This window comes from Cygnus olor, chromosome 20 (assembly GCF_009769625.2).
Source record: "Cygnus olor isolate bCygOlo1 chromosome 20, bCygOlo1.pri.v2, whole genome shotgun sequence".
In the NCBI taxonomy this organism is placed as follows: domain Eukaryota; kingdom Metazoa; phylum Chordata; class Aves; order Anseriformes; family Anatidae; genus Cygnus; species Cygnus olor.
Window position 1 is genome coordinate 3,593,021 of NC_049188.1, and position 19,110 is coordinate 3,612,130.

Sequence of the window (19,110 nt, forward strand, 5' to 3'; positions counted from 1 at the left end):
CTGCCCTAAAATCTAAACCACAGCACGCTCAGCTCTCTGATGTGTGGGAGCTCACTGAGAGAAGCAACAACGAGAGCTGCTTCTGGAAACGCTGTTTCTTCAGCTGTAAAAATACACAGTATTTTCCACTGCATAAATAATTGTCTTTTATTTATTGGGAAGGTTGGCAGAACAAAAGGCACATTTCTCCAGGGTGGTAGCTCAGCCACAGTCAGTCTTAGCCTGTTTCAAGACTAAAGGAAGACTTAGACTGTACAGCAAAACACTAAGGCTGGTTTCCTCCATTTAGAAGGGACTAATGTTTTAGAAGAAAAGGGAAATATGGAGAGCATTTATTTTTTTGCATGAGTGTCAGGACTTTGCATAAACTGGAGGATGGCTTTTCCCATCAAAGAGCTAATGAGGGTATGATTGCCGTAGCTGAGGTCCTTCAAACTGTCTGCTGGCTCTCACACAAAAATGCCACCAAGCCCCTGTTCATCATCTTTATTTCTGAGATGTGCTATAGAGGAAAAACCCCACTATTAGGACCAGACTCCACAAAATCCCAAGCACTCACAATGTTACACACTTGCCTGCTGCACTGAAGCTCATTCATTACTGCTGTTACAAGGCAGTTTTAATGCTACTTTGGGTTTCTGGTAATTTTGAGGCCAATTTGCAAAGATGGCTGATAAAATCTGTTTCATAATTAGCGTGCTCCATAAGAACCACCTCCCTCCCCTAAGCACCATCTGAACATGTGCCTGGGAGGAGATTTGGAGAGTTGTGCTCAGGAGAATAAGGCCTGTTTTGTACAAATTTGCATTTGGAACAAATATCAGCCTTTTAAAATCTCAGGCAGTGCAGTGCGTTCTGCAGTGCTGACAGTTTATCAAACCTAGCCCTCAGCACCTTTTACTGCAGTCAGCTTGAGGAACTGCAGACAGACTGCCACACTGGCAAGAACAGAAGAGCAATGGAAGCACGAATCTATGAAGAGCCAACAATCAAATTTGAAAATACGAAGCAAACATTCTTCTTTTTGCCAAGGAAATTAAACTTGCAAAGCCTCTGAAGGTGTTTACCAACTTGCCAGATAGGGCTCTTAAGAAGTCGTGAGATCTACAAATCTTGGGCGAGCTATGATAAATCACTTGGGATGCAGTTACCAAAACCCTCACTTCTGGCATAAGTCTGCTCTCACTGAAATCAGCCAGTATTGAAAGCTTTTTGTCTATGAAAATAAGATAATATTTATGTATATGATTAAAGTGTTGTTAGGCTTACACTAATAATGCTTTTAAACTCCTTACTAGCCTGAGGCAAGAACAGACACACTTCTGATTACACCAAATAAATAGTAATCAGTAGAAATTAATTTGCAAAACATTTAAAGTGCGTCTCACTGAAGGATATCCACACCTTTCTCTGGCTAGAACTTCTACAGAGCTGCCTGTCAAACATGGCTATAGCCCTGGCTCTCACCTATTGTCTGATAAAACATCCTCTCAAACCCCTTGTGTAATATAAACCTACTTCAGACCATCTGCTTACAGGCTTGCATTGATCTAAGTGGACGTTTACATTTATTTGTATGGCACTTTTACAGTTCTACTCATGCTGATAATGCATTAAGCTGGGCATTAGATATGACACTCCAGTTCATTTGTCTGAACAGGCAAGAGAACAGCTAGCTTAAGAGTTGGCATCAATTACCAAAATCCAGTTTTTAAAATGCTTTTGGTTTCCTTCTTGTGTTTTCAGAATTGGAACTAAGAAGATTTTTCCAATTATTTCCAATCATTTCTTAAGGAGGATTTTTTTTCCCTCTTTTTCACTGAAGCAATATATACAACTGCAAATGCAACCGTGCAAAATGCAACTGACTATATGATGCTGCTCATACAAAACAGATGGCAAACCTATAAAAGCTATTAAAAAGCTACAGGATTCCAAAGTCACATTGAAATCAACACAAAAAAGCTCAGTAATTAAAATGGAATAACGATGGCATCCTTAGTACATTTCATGTAATGTGTTTTTTTTGGGAGAAGAATGCCTTTTGGGGTTAGCTTGAGACAACAGAGGTCAGGTTTCAGTTCTTTCTGGCACAGATTTTCTGTAGGACCTTGAACGTGTCCAGCAGATTCCCTTCATCCAGCGGGGCCTTGCTGACAGCAGTGTTTGCCACCTGAGCTGCTCTTTGAGAGCCACTGCTGGAGGACTGCAGATGTGCTCCATACCCTGTCCTTTACCTCTTTCAGGCAGTGCTAGGGAGGATATAAAAGATCTGCTATATAAGCTAATTTTGAGCAGAGAGTTGGGAGCACTCCTGTGAATCTCATTGCCAAAGACAGGATGTGACAGAAAGCTCTGGCAGGAGGCAGTAATGAGCAACTACAAATACTGTACTATAATTTCTTCCTCGGCACAGCTGTCTGTAGACTGCACATCTGTCTAAATGTTGAGATACCACTGAATGAACGGCAGCGACAGCCTTGAAATCAGCACAAGCTGCAAAAGCAATATAAGTACAGAGTAAACACCTGCTCGGCCTACGCTGAAGCTAAATTGGTAGGAGGAGCAAGCCTCAGAAATTAAAAGCTTTCTAACAGTCCTGAGGTATACTGACAATCTTTGCTTCCGTGCCTTATTCATACCCGAGAGATGTGGCATTAACCATACTGCCCTACCTCACAGAGCGTTCTCTGCACAAATGAGTGAAAGATTGAAAGATCTGTTCAGGCAATGCAATCACGGCAGCTACAGAGCCGTCTTAAAATATAAACACAACCTTGAACTTAAACCATAAACAGAATTTAAGCAGGAGCTTGAAGTTCTTTGCCGAATCAATGTATCAACCCCAGTATCTTTACATCTAGAAACACTGAGCCAGATTGCTTTCTTGTTGATGTTTGCATAAGCAACAAATACAAGTCAAGGGAGTTTTCTATTGATGCCAGACTGATTGTATTTTTAGCTTAGTCAACAACCTGCCAAAAGACCTCGGGCAAGTCCTACAATGGTTCTGTGCCCTAGTTTCCTTCTTTTTCAGACAATAAGCAACAAGAAACCTCCCTCACAATGGGATTTCAAGGTATTTGAAAGGCTCTGTATGTCTCTGATGGCAGCATCAGCAAACATGCAAGGCTCTTTAGCAAACATGCAGACTATTTCAGACAAAAATCTAGTTGCTAACATCAGCCTGCTGATTTGAAAGACTTAAAAAGCGCTTTGGTGGAGAGAGAATGGAAAATGAAGGACATGAGGTGAAAAATCCCAGACAGTTTCCTCTTGAACAAGGTGGACATAGTCCAAAAATTCTTTATACTTTCTTTTCCTCTCTTCTCTTCCAGAGGTTTTCTATTGTGTATGTGTTGAATGCTAGGTTTGCTGGAGTTAAGCCAAAGAGAGAGGTAGATGGCTGCCTTTGTGGTCAGAGGAGGGAGGGAGGGAAGGATTTCCTATTACAGAACAAAGCTGAGTTATTGATAACAAAATTTACTAATGTGCTATTAGGAAATGCTGACTGAGTTCTTTACATGTGGGGTTTTATGAAAATACTTAACATTTGGGGAAACTATTTGAATCCAGTAATCGTGTCCCTTAGACAAACATAGAACAGGCTGAACTAGGGACTAGGCATTTAAATGAAGATATGAACTTCAGGTTGTTCTTGCAAGCTGACAAACTGCTCTGGCCCCCAGAAGAGAAAGATGCTGTTCCAAGGTACACTCACCATTAGTATGTCTGCTGTGATAGCCCAGTTTGAAAACAGAAGAGTTTCTCCAATAAAAATGCAAATCTGTTGTAACAAAACACACAAAAAGGAGAAGATTTATTCACTTGACATTTAAGGGAAAAATAACCTGTCACAAACTTTCCTTTTGTCGCTTATTTGTCTCAAACCCATTCAAAGGATTCTTCTGTACACGATCCACTTCTGGTTAACATTGTGGTTATCCTGAGTACTAGAAACCTACAGATGTTTATCTGAGCCCTGAGAGGGTTGGCCTGCAGCTTCATTAGTATAAACTGTTTATGATCTACAGGACAGATAAATATAAGGCTGACACCTTTGGTAACAGATGAAGATGAGAAGCCAAACAGAAGTGACAGCCCTGGACTTCCACGCTGAAATCATTCTGTTTCCAAAGGTCAGTTAGGGAAGTCAGAAAGCCCCAACTCTCCAGAACAGTCATTTTCATCACTAGGCACCAAGTTCTCTGTTAAACTCTGTAGCAAACCAAATACCCACCACGTGCAAGATCCCTGCCCTCCCCTGCTAGCATATTGCTTTCCTTTTTGAGGGGGACATAAGTCTAGTCACTATAACAAGTTTTATGTTGCTAATACCTAGGTGCACTCGACACAGGACTTAGGTATGGGCTTTGCAACATCGCTGTCTTGTAGTGAGCTACAACTCTTGACTCTGTGGAGACTGTCAACAAGATACATTAAAAACCCTATGCATATAGCGGGATGAGAGCTTCTTTTTGAGGTGGTGTGGTATAAACAGCCACCACACACCCTTTCCACCTCTGGCAGCCCTTCCTCACTTACTCCCAACCCCAAGCTGCCTTCTCTCTTGTGCAATGGGGCCAATCAGGGATTGTGCAAATGTACAATGGGGCCAAGCAGGGATTCGGATCAGGAAACTGCTACGAGGCAAAGAATCTCTTGTTGAGGAGGTGGAGGAAGAGGGGCTTGTTTTGCTTATTTTTAACTCAAGTCAGTTCCCTGATGCAGTTCACTAAAAGGTTCTGCAAACAGTTAGAGCAGTTGAAGAACTGGAAGTGATCACCAAGAGAAGAAACTAATTTAACCTGGTCTCATCATTAAAAGAAATGTTCATCAAACTGAGCCCAACAGAGCAAGGGGTGACACAGTTTCAAGGGGAACACTGCCCACATCAGAAAGCGTTTTCCCTGTATTTCAGTTGTCGACCCTTTGCTTTTATGCTGTAGGTTAACAATTTAACAAAGAAAAGTAGGTTCAACAGAACAAAAAACAAGGAGAGAAAATCTTCCAGACACACATTTCCATCTTCCTTTGTGTATTATGAAGAGCACATAGATGAAACACTGCTTAAATAATCAGACTTGTAAGGATGATCCCCCTGCTCCTCTCCAGTAAGGAGGCAAGCAAAACCTGTTACTGGATCTTCCCCAAAGGTTGCTTTTTGCCCAGCTAACCCACCTCACCCCCAACTTTTTGTTGTTGTTGTATCTAGAGAGAAAACATTCCTTCTGCAATCCCTTCTGGCAGTTGGAGATTAGCAGCTATGGAGGTTTGGATTCAGGTAACCGAAGATTCCCCTTTTAATAACCTTATGTTCAGCTTTTGTTATGTTGAGTTGGGTACAACATATTGGTGAAACAAAAGCAGCCAGAAATACACAACACACTTTGCTCTGAGGAAACATTCAGATGAATGTCATTTTGTGGTTTTCTGGTAAGCTCTGACACTCACAGCCCCAACCCGGCCCCTGTTCCTTGCACAGGAGCAGTGTGGGGTGGGAGGAGGAACTCAGAGATCCGTGGCTATGGTCTAACGTGACTACAGCAGTCTCCTTTCCCACACCCTGCTCGAGATTGCCTATACCCCTCCGACCACCATGTCACTGCCAGGAATAGACTTCTTTATTTAGCAACACTTACGCACTGACCTACAGAAAGCTTCTTCCTCTATTTGTTTCTAAAATTATTTTTGTTTCCCATACCTTCCCCCTCCCTATCCCCTCTTTCAGTGACTGGACCTGCTTCCTCTGTGATGGTGTCTGAGCCAGTTACGGCCCAGCTGCTGAGCTAGGAAGTCTTCTCTTTCCACTTTCCCACTGTCCACTGGTCTGCCTTGAGCTCAGCTGAACTGCCAAGCTAAGACAGACAGATCCAAAGAATTAAGGTGCCAACAGAAGTTAAGTGACATGCAGCAAGGGCATACCAGACCCCCAGGTGGGCTCTCATGACCTGCACTGAAATCTGCCCTATCACAGCTTTGCAGCCACTGTTGCTGGAGTTCTGCAGCTGGATAGATTAAACTGAGCTTGGGAAAGATGTTATCACGCTTCTGAATGCGGCATCGACATGCCCTGCCTGTTCATAAAACACTAGAAACAGGCAACTGCTTGCCTTAAGGTTATATAAGTTATACACACACACACACAGGCTGTTACACACAGCAAGTAAAACTTGCCCTCTTCTGCAGGAATTCAGCCTAAGTCCTATGAATCACTGAAACGTTACTAACTTCAGAACACCAGACCTGAATTACTGAGTGTGCATTTCACCCCATGCTTTTCCATGAAACACGTGCCTCATGTGGATACTGGTAAAAGAAAAAGAGGAACAAGAGGAAGATCAAAAAGTAGGACAAAAGATACTGACATTAAAAAAAGAGTCAGCTGCTAATGGGGATTTGTAAAAATGAGTTCATCCACCACAAAGGGCATATGAGGATACGCAGCATTTCTGCTGGAGAGAGGCTCTAGGGATGCTTATTGCAAATAGGGCAGCCTCCAGAACGGATCGATAGCTCCTGAAATGGTCATGGTTTTAACTCCTCACACACTTTTAGAACCCTCATTTTACAGTGAGATTTCAGCTCGAGAGATAGATCCTTTCCTGAATCCAGCTGTGTTGGATAATATTTCACCATCTCCTTTTGGTATCCAGTTGCTCATCTTTGATAAGCCGATAGAAGTTCAGTCCCCCTGAAGTCTTTCTGTTTATGTGATCCGAGTTAGCAAATTCTGATTCCAAAAAATGATAAGTAAAGTAGACTTCAGAGCTGTCACACCAGCAGCTCTCCCAGCAAGATCTAAGTAGGTTATAAATTCCCTCTATGGCTATTTGCAAAGTGTGTGTATCTGTCTGCATCTTCATTATTTGAAGTTCTCTTTGAAATGGTGGCTAAGACTCCCACATGTACTCTTCAATTTGAAGCAAGCCTAACTCCATCTCAGTGTTGGGCAATATTGATGCCTCGGAAGCAGATAAGTCACCAACACCATGTCAACAGAAAGCTCCCTGGAGCTGACACTGGGATGCTGTAAAAGCTCTATGGCAAAGGCTTAGCCTAGGAGTTGTTTCTGCAAGATCATGAAATGTCTTTGAGGAATTGAAATGGATGCTGAAATTGAGGTACAACAGGAGCTTGGAACGATGTCAGAAGGAGGCAGAACGTCTCTCTCTAATCACCTGGAGACTTAAACCAGTCTAAAATACTCTGTTGAAATGTCTGAGCAGTATGATACAATGATGCCATCCAGCTAATGGGTTTCAAGAGACAGGTTTGAAAACCAATATTTCAAAGAGCACACATTTTGGAAAGAGTGAGACCGGAAGATATACAAATTGCTGCTTTAAGGAGCTGGAATACAACACACTAGAACACATGCTGCAAGGAAAACAGAGTAAGAACTGTATGCACTATACAGCAAAGCAAGATAGTATAAAGACAGAAATACAGGTGTCTGGGCAGCTAAATGATACAGAACGCTGTTTTATTTTACCTTTCCAGGCACTCTACTGCTGCCGGTAATTTACTGGATTAATATGAAAAGATGGGATAAATAAAGAAGTCTGTCTATCTGCTCCAAGGAGAAGGGGCTGCTACAGAAGAGAAATAGAAGCTGCCCTCAGGGACCAAAACCACCTGCAAGACAGGACCATGCACGAGGAAGAACATATGCATGTTCAGGGGAGGAAGACAGCAGAGAGCTGACAGCGTGTAAGGGGCAAGGTGGCCACACTAAAAGATATTTAGGTCTTTTCAAAAAACAAACAAACAAGCCAATTCTTGGTCTCTTATGGACCTTTATGTTTGAGGTTAAACTCCAAGTCTAGCTATCTAAATGTTGGAAGTGATAATTTTAATGCTCTGAAACAAAGAGAGATACAAATGCAGTAACTTTGATTTTAGCATGGTATGACCAGTGACAGAAGTCTAAGGGCAGTCATGGTACAGAAGGTGGGGAAATACCACCATGCTGGGGAGCTGACTGGAACATTACTCTTGCTTTTTGTGGTCATACAGAACTCAAGGATGCTGCTGATCCTGCTTCAGGATGAGAGTCAGGACACAGCTGTAAAGGAAGCTATTAGAGATGAGAAAAGCCACCCACAACTTGTACCTTATCCTTTCCAGAACAAGCTGTTATTGTGGATCTTGAGATAAGAAGGGTGACCTAATCTATCATGTCGTCCATCAAATCTAGGTTTTCCAACTTCGGAGTCAGAGAACAAAGCCTGCTTCATTTTGGACCAATGAGACTTAAAACAGGTAGTTTTAACTGCAGAGGCACTGCTACACCATGTGGCCCTGCAGAACAGGTGTCCCAGTGAAATAAAAGGAAATTAAACACTCATGACATCTGTAAGATTGCAGTAACATTGAATGGTGTGGAAAAACAAGGGTTCATGTTTGAAACTTGCTTTGAAAAGTCAATTCAACTGATATATAGCACCACCATGGTAATACCTTGACATTGGTAGCTCCAAAATAGACCTGTTCTCTCAGTGGGGTTAGCACCTGTAACACTAAACAGCATCAATAACAGATGTTGGGTCACTTTTTTTTTTTCTTATATAAATTTATAGTGGGTGGCTTATCCACAGATCTCTTAACTTCAGGTGATTTACAATCATTAATGATCTAAGGTAAGTTTGTAAGTTGAGAATTCTCATTTTGCAGAGGTAGAACAAATAACTTGCCCCCATCACATCTAGAATTGATAGAGTTCAGATTTCGGATTCCCCATTTGGTACTTTAACTAGACTCTCCTATATACTTTACATGCAATACTCTTCTAGCAGCAGAGAAAGCACATTTAGGGCTACAGAGAAACAGTGTTACCTGCAACAAATGTATGCATCAGCCTAAGAGCATCAGCAAATAGGCTTATATTCTTTATACCCCCTCCATATGCAGATATAGCTTCCTTTGCACATCATTGACTCTTTATTAGATTTACTGCTCATGCATCATAAAATAAATTGTTTCTAAGACTGGTTAAATAATACCATCTATATTTATATATTTACACAATGCAGAATAGTCACATGGAAATATGGAAGCTAAAAAGCTGCTGTTTTGAGAATTGAAAAAAAAAAAAGAAAATGAGACCAATAACCACCTTTCATTGCACATTTTTTGAAAACAGTATTTCCAGCTTAGAAAGGGAGGACTTTCTGCATAAAGAGACTAAGCACCACAAATGAACATGTCTGTCATCAGGTCTGGAAAAGGAGAAAATCACAGGTCTGACTGCACAAAGAAGTGGAGGGGAGGGGCAGGCAGCGGGATCTGACAGATCTCTTCTTTCAGAGACAGCTGAGAATGAAAGGAAGGCTAGTGTTTTGCCAACCAGTAACACCCTCTTACAGGTTGTCCCAGGTGGTCATTTTTCTGCTGATCATTGAATCAGAGGTTAGCTGTAGGCCATGCCATGAGCCAGAGGTCCAGAATCTCCTGACACTTTCTAAATAGCCAGAGTAGGCATTCTTGGTTCTGTGTTCATGTTTTTAAACTTCCATTCTTTCTTCTTGTGTTCCCCTGTTGTGATGGCAGCTATTCAAATACTTAGAAAATAACCGTGGCTACGCTAGTGCTAGAAATACAGAGAAGCGAGGAACTGCAATGGATGGTTTGTTTGATTAACTGTAAACGAATTCTCATTGATTGCTGAAGTGTGCACTGCTGTGTGGAGACTAGGGTAGGCTTTCAGAAATTATCCCACTACTCAAACCATCTCAAGCTGTCCCTTCAAAAAGTTATCAAGCTTCTCTCTATTACACTGAAAAAGAACCTGAGACCTCTTCAGTGTACTAGATTTCCACTCTTTCCTGAAAGCAAGAGTCATACCTCAGACCAGATTATTATACGTTATCTTGAGTTTTTCCTTCTCCCTTCACACTATTTGTCTGGATCTATCTGATGTCTTTTTATATCCTTAGGTTATAAATGCTCTGGAGGGACCATTTTTAAATCTGCATTTGTGCAGCATCAAGTGTTGTGTATTCCTGAGTTATGACTAGAATTTCAGGTGCTATGGTAATGTAGAAAACAACAACAAATTGAACTTACGTGGTAATTACTGTTGGTTTGCAGCAAGCTACTTAGTTATGGAAATTAATGGTACTTACAAGTAGCCAAAAGCATGCCCACAGACAAGTTATATTGTAATTACAATTCGATATCACTGCTGCTACAAAACCCTTATTGTAAGGGAAGCTGCCAATTTTCCTGTACCATACCATTAGGCAAGAGCAATGGTGTTACGGGTAGAGGTACAGAGAGAACAACCCAAAGACAGGGAACTGTGAGTTTCTATGCAAGAGCTAAATGCCCAGGTCTAAATTCTGATGACAGTAAGAGGAGATAAACAATGAAATACATTTTCCTTCCAAGCACATCTATAGTGTCAATATGCCAAGGGGAAAAATGAAGGACATTCAGAGTGGGAAAAACATCTAAGCCTTCCTGCAGGGGACAATGCACTCAATCTTCTAAGGTGTTTAGTAGACAGAAGACTGACATATGCAAAGGATTATACTTACATAGGCTCCCACAATGCTGCTCTTGGCAGCAACGAAGATCAGACAGATGAAGATGGCTGACCCCAGCATGCCAACAGCACAGACAAGAGGATCAGCTCGCTGGGTTTTTAAGCGGCACCATTTGGTTGCCCCAGCTCCTGTGATAACACCCAGGAAACCGGTGAAGCATGTGATTGCTCCAAAGATCAAGCTGTTAAAAAAAAAAAAAAAAAGAGAGTTATTTTTCTGGATTTTTTCCCAAAAATGGGGATGACCTATGAACAAATTATTAGGGTAAACTGGCTGATGACAATCTGGACATTGGCTCTGCATGTTTAAAATAAAACAAATGAGCTACATCCTGAGTGTTTGTGTTTGCAGCACCCTTCCCCTGAAATTAAGGAAAACAGCAGATGAAATTCAGCCTTGTACAAAGGCACTGATCAACACACAGAGATGCAAAGGGCTCATACTGCTTCTTTGTGTGGAATTTAGCTCCCTACAAAGTGCATTGTATAGCTAATTATGTACAACAAACCCTAAGTAATAACCTGCACAATGATCATGTAAGGGAAAACATGGACAGAGCAGGCACTCGGAAGCTTAAGGAAATGGAAACCTAACAAGACAACAAACACCAGCGATTTTCTAACTCCTTCCAGCCCATTTCAAAGAAGGCTGATTAGATTATTTTGCTGTTATAATACACATACAAAATGCATTTATTTAAATTCAAGAGCAGGAGCTGTCAAGGTTTCTCAGTATTGTATGGGCAGGACTCAGGCTACAGAGTCTTTGGCAACTACATGAAATTAGCTCCAGGGTAGCTCAAAACATAGGTGTCATCAAGGAGTGGAAAACTTGTCTTTGTGAACAGCAGATGGGCAGTCTGACTGGAGCTGTGTTTTCTGCTCACTGCATTTTTCAGAATAGACCAAGGCTGCCCGCTGGGTGCTTTAGTCGATGGTACTCCAAACCACTAAGTAGTTTACCTGTGATGAGATTGTGTCAGCTAGAGCAAGAAGGCTTTCCTAATGTTATTCTTCCCTCACAAGCTAAAAAGCAAAAGAGCTGGCAAAAGGCAGTTTTTCATATCTTTTATTCACCTTGAGAAATACACCTTTTTTTAGCATTTTATGCTCTGTGTATTATGGTAAAGCACAAAACAATGAATTACTTCTCACAGTGTATGTGCTGCAAGCTACATTATATAACTGGGTCTGAAAAAACACACCACCATGTAACATCAAGCAATCTAAACCAAAGTCTCCGAGATCTTTGCGCCAATCTTCAGCAAAACTCAGTATACACAATAGCATACAGAGCAATGAAACACAGTGAAGTCCTCCCTCCCACAGAAATAAAAGCCTTTGAGGCCATTTCCTGCAGCCTTTAGGGGAACCAGTCCAAGCCCTGAATTATAGCCACTACCTTGGCTACCCCGACATGCCAGCCGATTCCACTGCTATCATGGAAATCAGTGTGGGTCTTAAGAAACCTCATTCTGTCTCAGTTCTCCAACCATTTTCTAAGGCAAAGACAGCTGTCTTTTTTCTGCTTCTGTACAGTAGCCTGGGAACTAAGACTGAGCTGAGGTCATCACTTCTGCCTTGGTTTGACTTCATGCAATGAAGAAAAGAAGAGAAATAAAACCCAGTTTACAATCCCAGCATTTCCTATCATTGTTGCAAGGATCTCCAGGAAATTACAGACATTCTAGTGACTTGACTCCATGGGACTTGCCTGTTTCCTCTGGTAAATAAGCCCCCACCCTCTCTCCCCCCTCTTTAAAGCAGTGGTGTATGAATCTCACCTATCTTTGGTGCCACAGGGCTGCGAGTTGCAAATCTCTGCAGTCTTCTGCACAACTTGTGCTCTGTGAAGGTAGAGAGGGATCCACATGCCGAGCGCCCCAGTGGCAAAAGAGACAGCTGAGGTGGCCAGTGAGGAGAACACATAGCTGCGGCTGTGGAGACACGAGAGGCAAAACCAAGAGAAGGTTTAGAGGGAAAACTGAAAGAGCGAGGGCACCAGGAGAGGAACCACTACTTACCTCCCTTTGCCAAGGGGCAGAGATAACACGAGGTACAAAGAAATGGAGAAGAAGAGGCAGGAAATATTTCTTCATATATGATATTCTACTGATAATAACGTGCTTAACTCTTCAGAGGTGCTTCAAGGGGACCACTTTTTTGGGACCCTTTCAGGAGACCATCAGTACTTAATCACTAAGACGTGATGTGTGAATTACAGCACTATCACCGTAATGTCACCTGGTTACCCGAATTACCAGTTCCACCTCTCCCTCCCCATCCAAGTTATTTCCAGGTTACTATATGCTTGCTACTTGGATAAACCACCAAAATAAGTAATATAAAAATACCAATAAATTAAACATCACCACTTTTCATAGCCCTTTGGTACTGTGTGACAACACCAGGAAGACATCCTAGCCAGCAGTTCTAAGAATGAAGGACACCACAGGTTTCACATCAGAATTCCAAGGTAACACTGAATTTACACACACAAATATTTGCACATTCAAAGGCAAGCATTCTGGAAGCAAGTGCAGCTGTTTAAAAAGTCTTAAGTGTGTGATCTTTTATGCAGATATACAAGCATCCAACCACATTCTATGCACATGCAGTCACATGTGGTTATATATATATTTAAACTTGCCATGTAGTGCAAGCTTTTGTGTATTTTGTCCTCTTAAATTGCTTTGGAATTGAACTCTCCACTCAGCAGAGTAGCTTTTTCAAGGAAGAAAATGGATATAAGGGACATATAAAAGGATATAAAAGGACATCTGAACAACAGTGGCACAACAATTAATACAGGAACACAGCAATTTCCACACTTCAAAAGCCATAATTAGTCTGACAAATGAGCCAAACAAAGCAGACTCTTAGATCTGAATCCTGGAGAAGTTGGAGCAAAAGATGGAATTCATCTTTGTCATCACAGTCAACATCTAGTGAAAATGTAACTGTGATTTTCTTTCCTAGGCTCACACACCAAGTTTTCTGCAACTCCTTGCACGATGTTACTTTCCAATCTCACAGTGTTAAGTACAGGCCATTTGATGTTCACATTAAGCAGTAGAGGCAAAGCATACTTTATCAGGGTGTTCTTACTTTCTAATCAGTGCCTTCATGTCTCTTAGCCATGAGGTCCGAGCCTTCAGCTGTCCCCCAAGTTGTTCAACATTTCCTCTTTTAGCAGCGGGTACAAATATCAAGATGAGTGTCCCTGTTATCATTCCTAGGAGTGGAGATACCTGTGAGAAAGGAACAGGAAAATAGCACAGGAAGTCAGCAGTGTTTGATTTGACTAGTCAGTAAGAAACAGATTACATTAGTTTCATTTCAGCAACCCAGCTCTTTATGGCTATCCAGAATCTGTGAGCACACTGAGGCATCTGCTCCTTTCCTTCCTCCCTGTCATTCCTGGGACTCTCTTATCTCACTTTGCAAGCATGAAGCTTTGAGAATACTCTGATTAAGGCAGTCCATTTATTTGTGTAATTACACTACCAAGATTCTGGGTGATGTTTAACTCTTTGGAAACCTGCACCTAGCTGTGCTAAGAGACCAACTAATTTCTGGGAGAGTTTAAAAGCCTTTTAAGGGCAATGAACCCAGGTGAAAGATTTCTGGATCTGGGGAGCATGTTGGTTTTGAAAATCCTTGCTTGACATGCAACCCTTTCTGTGTTCTTCCATCTAATCTGCCACGGTTTCTCATTTTCAGGCAGCTTTCAGCGATTACCTCAGTGTGCAGCAGACTAAGAAACAATGAAAATTCAAGTTGGAAGACAGAAAAATGACACATTCAAGACTTAGGTTTCCGAGTTTCCAATCCTTTCTGTCAATCACTAGACAAAAATGCAAACATTCCACAGTGTTTTACGAGCTATGAACGTGATTCTTGTTTTGACACTGAAATTCCATTACTGTTAGCATGGAAAATGTTAGGAAAATAGAAACACGAATTTTCAGTGAATTATCATCTCTTCTACACATGCCATTTTCAAAATAAAATTCCTGATCCAAAAATATATGCTTCCAATAATAACCTGAGAATGGTCTTTACACATAGAGTAGTATTACATGTGCAAAGAAGACAAATCCAGAACTCTTCTAGGGAAGTAATGGAAGACAAAAAAATATTTTAGAACTGGAAAGTCAGAAATGTAGGAATGTCCCTCATCCAGGGATAAATGAAGCTTGATACAGTATTCTTATCACAGCTGAACACAAGACATAGCACTGTTAAACAAAAACAAACAAGAAAAGGAAATGCTGGTATTTTCTAGGGCCATACAATTTCAAGTCTCTGATTTTTATCTGGAGGCTTACTCCCCTGACAGGACAATATTCGTTGATACTCAGCAATGTTCCAATAAAACACTGGCATTACTGCTAGATCCAGAGACAACGTTGCCACTAGCCAAAGTGCCCCTCTGCCTTCTTCAGCCCACTGAGTATTCCTGGCCTCCCCCGGAGCTGGAGGCCACAGGGCATCACAGAGGGAAGCATCATGTTGGCAAATCTAGTACATGTTGCAGAAGTACAATGATTGCCAAAAGAACAGAGGCTCCTTTACACTGATGTCTGGAAGCTTTTGACATGTGCTGTTTGGCTAACAAAACTAAGCAATCCTGTCCTAAGCAATCCTCACGGAAGTGTGGAACTTGTCTTACAGATTCCCACGATTTCACACAGTCAGGGAATCATGCATCAACGTGTCATTTACAGTGGAAATCATGATCCTATAAGGGGTACAGCCTTGCAGTCTGGATTTCTCAGGATAACTATGGAGACTTCATTAAATCATAGAACCGTACAACCATAGAATATCCTGAGTTGGAAGGGACCCACAAAGATCATCGAGTCCAACTCCTGGGTCTGTACCACCCAAAAATCAGACAATATGACTAGAAGAAGGGGCCTTGGAGTTCCTCTTTCCTTGTGCTGACCTTTGCTCAAAAGTTAATTTTACCCTTAAAGCATTTCTGCTATTGAATGAGGCAGGCACTCTCTTGGTCTGAAGCTTTATGCTATTAAACCTAATTATTTTCATTTCAGGTTGACAGCTGGAAACTCTCCTAGGTGCAGATGAACTGTTCACAGTGACATCCCTGGCTTTGCTTACCTTTGCTGGACAAGCAATTGTCCATGCCACAGAAAGGAACATTCACTTGAGATAGAACCCATGTATTTCATCACCTGCTGTTACAAATGGGGTTGGCCTGGGCTTCATGAGCTTCATTGTCTTCATGAAGTGCCAAAGTCAGGGAATGCAACTCACTGGGGCACATGCCACCCAGACTGCCAAAGGTCAGAAAACAGTTCTGCTGGGCTGCTTCCTGCCAGCTCTTTCAAGACATCTTTGTGTGCAGGATCTGTTTGTGTGTATGTGATTGGAATGTATTATCTTTTCAACACATTTATCAAGGTCCCAAGAGCTTAAAGTAGAAGGAAACCGACTGTCTCAGGGCAGAAAAACAAGCGGAAACTGGAACAAAGTGTTTTTTCCTCAAAGCAGGAAGCCATTCTCAGAGTTTCTTGACAGCAAGGGCCTGAAAGACTGTGGAGTTGATTTAAGGCCAATGCCTCATCTTCCCAAACTCATCAAGAAACCATGGCTGACTGATAATAAAGTGATCGGAAAATTCTTGCTCCCAAGCAGGGAGAAAAACAAGTACAATGAGCCAAAACCACATACCTTTCCAATCTGCTTAGAGAATGCATCTGCTATGCACTTAATATCCACAGGCGTAATCTCCAATCCTTTAGTGTCTCTATATAACAGTGTATATAATAACAGGTTGGGGATTTGTGTGGTAGAACTCTTCTAACACTGATCAACTGATACAGCTGTTATTAAGATGTTATTAAAACTGATATGTAAGACTCAGTAAAGTTTCCTATGAACTGGCCCAAAGCCAGGCTAGTGCTTATTGAAGGTGAATTCAGAGTGTTTACAATGTGCAATTTTACTGAGGAAAAACAAATTAAAAAAAAGATATACTTTGAAAATAAAAAATAAAAAGGTTTTTGCATTTTTAGGAACATTTTGAATTTCAAGCTATTTTTATCATTGAAGAGCTGAAGGTTTTGGAAAAGAAAAATCCCAAGAAGCACTTTTTTCTTCTGGATGGTCCATATTGCTAACTCAAAAAAGGAAACCTGCATGTGAATGTCACACCAAGAGACTTGCTTACCCGCAATGCCCAGTGCCAGTCTCCAGCAACTTGCTTCACACTTGATCCAGTAATGTATCCCAAGCCACTGCAAGTGATGAAAGGATGAGAATCAGTCTGAGTTTTAACAGAGTACCACAATCACAGCTGTTCTTAAGCAAAGATAAAAACAGTCACAATCAATTGTGTGTGCTAGTCTCTTCTCCTGCAGGAAGAAACATGGGGGATGAAGAGGATACCAGCTAATATGTAACTCTTCCCAGCACTGTTGGGCTAAAAATGCTGAAATCCAATGGAATATTGGATCTCAACTGATCTCAAGTTCATAGCTGACCTTTCAATCCACAGTGGATGGACCTCAAATGAATTGAAGCACCAATTCAGAACACATATAATAGTATTCAAATTGATAGCTTAGTTTAATAATGCTCCAAGAAAGTCAGCTAAAATATTTTGTTTCCATTCCCACCCAATTTCTGTAAAATATAAATAAATCCTTCCCGCTAGTTCCCAAAAGTCACACGTGAACGAGTAACAGGGCTAGAAAAAATAATTCAATTCCTGCAACTAATTAGTCACTTCTGACAATATTTTCCTGTCCAAATCGTTCCAACCAAAGACAGAACAACTATCATCTTTAGCAACTTAAGATTTGTGTGAGCTAACTTTAAAAGAAAAGCCAAAAGCAGATGAAAAAAGCATTATGTTACTTACCTGCCAAGAGGAATTGCAAAGTAGAAAACAGACAGCATAAGGGTCCTCGTGTTTTTGGTGAAAAGGTCTCCGATGATGGTTGGAGCAATAGTGGAGTAACTTGCTTCACCGATGCCAACCAAACCTCGTGAGAGCACAAGAAGCCAGAAATACTGAGAAAAGAAATAAAACACCTCAGCAAGCCTCCCTTTATATTTTTGAATTCAGGATGGACAACAGTGAAAGCTTCCCAACTAGGGAAATATAAACACATGTGAATGGAAAGTGATAACATTGTATGCATTCATTTTTTAAAACCTCAGATTCTTTTTACTTATCTCTTGTTGGGGATAAAAGGGGCCATATATTTTTTTGTGAAGATTTATAGGCATGAAAGAAAAGTAGCAATAATACATGGTTACCATATCACACTCAAGATGATTTTCTAAGACTGCAAGACCCTCACTTTATTCTCAGCATGTTAAACCTAATTGCCAGCAACAATGCACTGACAGAGGAAGATTTTGGGAGGTGGCTGAGTATAACAAATCCTGCTTCTGGGATCCAGGGAAAGTAATACCTGCCGAGCGCAACCACAGCCTCCCCGGCATGCCAAGGGACGAGTTAAGACTGGTGAGACTCTGGAGGCTCTTCAAAGCTGTGCAGGAGTTGAACCCGCAATCTCCCAAACCCTTGATTTTCTCCATGATTAGAAGATACTGCATAAGGGAGGATTTCCAAAGGTGCTAAGCACCGACCTCTCCGCTTTCCTTGAAAAAAGCATAAATCTCCCCCTTGCAGCAGGAAGACAGACTAAGCCAATGCTGAACACTTCTGAGAAACCTCAGGTTACAATCTGAGCTGAGATGCACAGAGTTATGAAGAGATAAGACTTGAGATTTACTGTGAGCCACCTGAATGCATGAACATCTGCGTGCTCAGCAAGTATTACCACCAGATGAAAGATTCAGAGCCACACAAGGCAACTGAGCAGGTTACAAAAGCATTAAGCTGCCCAAAGAATGATGTGCCCTTCCAAGTAAATGGTAACCGAACAGAACAAGGAGAAGGACTTCACATTCAGCACGACACAGCATGAAGTGGATGAAAAGGAATTATTCATCTAATAGAATTTTCTTCATGGCCTGTTACCCTGTTTCAGCCAACATTTTTGTAAAGCGCAAGGACCTGATTTTCAAGCCAACCTTTTTTGGTACACTTGCAATTTTCTGGGTGCTGTTGTGTGAAGGCATAATGCACAGTACTTGGATGCCAAAATGCTTGATACATCAGCACAATCAAGTTCTTAGACATCTAAGCAACCTGAGCTACACCCAGAAGTAATTGCAGGTGCAGCAATTAAACACCACTCAATTGCAGAAAATTGTATGTGCAGGGGAACCTTTTTCTACAAATGTAGCCTCTACAAATCCTAAGTTTACTGTTATTATTCTATAGATCATTTGTGAAGAACAGCAGGGAATGTGATATGTCCTTAAACATGAAAGTACTTTAAGAATAACGAGCAATTACAGCGGAGTTGCAGGAAAATGACTGATTTCGTGCCCTACAGCAAAACCTAAGCCAGAATACAGGTCTTTCATTCACAAAGATGGAAAATGCCATGCAAACATCAAGACACACGCCTCAATCATAAAGCAGACAAAAATTTACCACCGGCATATTTTCA

General features: G+C 41.3%; 1 protein-coding gene across 3 annotated transcripts in view; it reads right to left on the reverse strand.

Annotated features, from left to right (window-relative positions):
• SPNS2 (sphingolipid transporter 2) overlaps window positions 1-19,110 on the reverse strand; it is a 135,976-nt gene that overhangs the window by 35,372 nt on the left and 81,494 nt on the right. For 2 of the 3 annotated variants that reach the window (XR_005813974.1, XM_040532544.1), the window contains exons 4-9: window positions 17,442-17,593; window positions 16,749-16,815; window positions 13,658-13,800; window positions 12,334-12,486; window positions 10,542-10,731; window positions 3,722-3,787 (exon numbers count right to left, since the gene is read on the reverse strand). Coding sequence is in view for 1 of the 3 variants with exons in the window: in XM_040532544.1 (XP_040388478.1) it covers window positions 3,722-3,787; window positions 10,542-10,731; window positions 12,334-12,486; window positions 13,658-13,800; window positions 16,749-16,815; window positions 17,442-17,593 (771 nt within the window). In the remaining 2 variants the exon portion in view is untranslated. The remainder of the gene's footprint in view (window positions 1-3,721; window positions 3,788-10,541; window positions 10,732-12,333; window positions 12,487-13,657; window positions 13,801-16,748; window positions 16,816-17,441; window positions 17,594-19,110) is intronic. The other variant, XR_005813975.1, reaches the window with a different exon arrangement.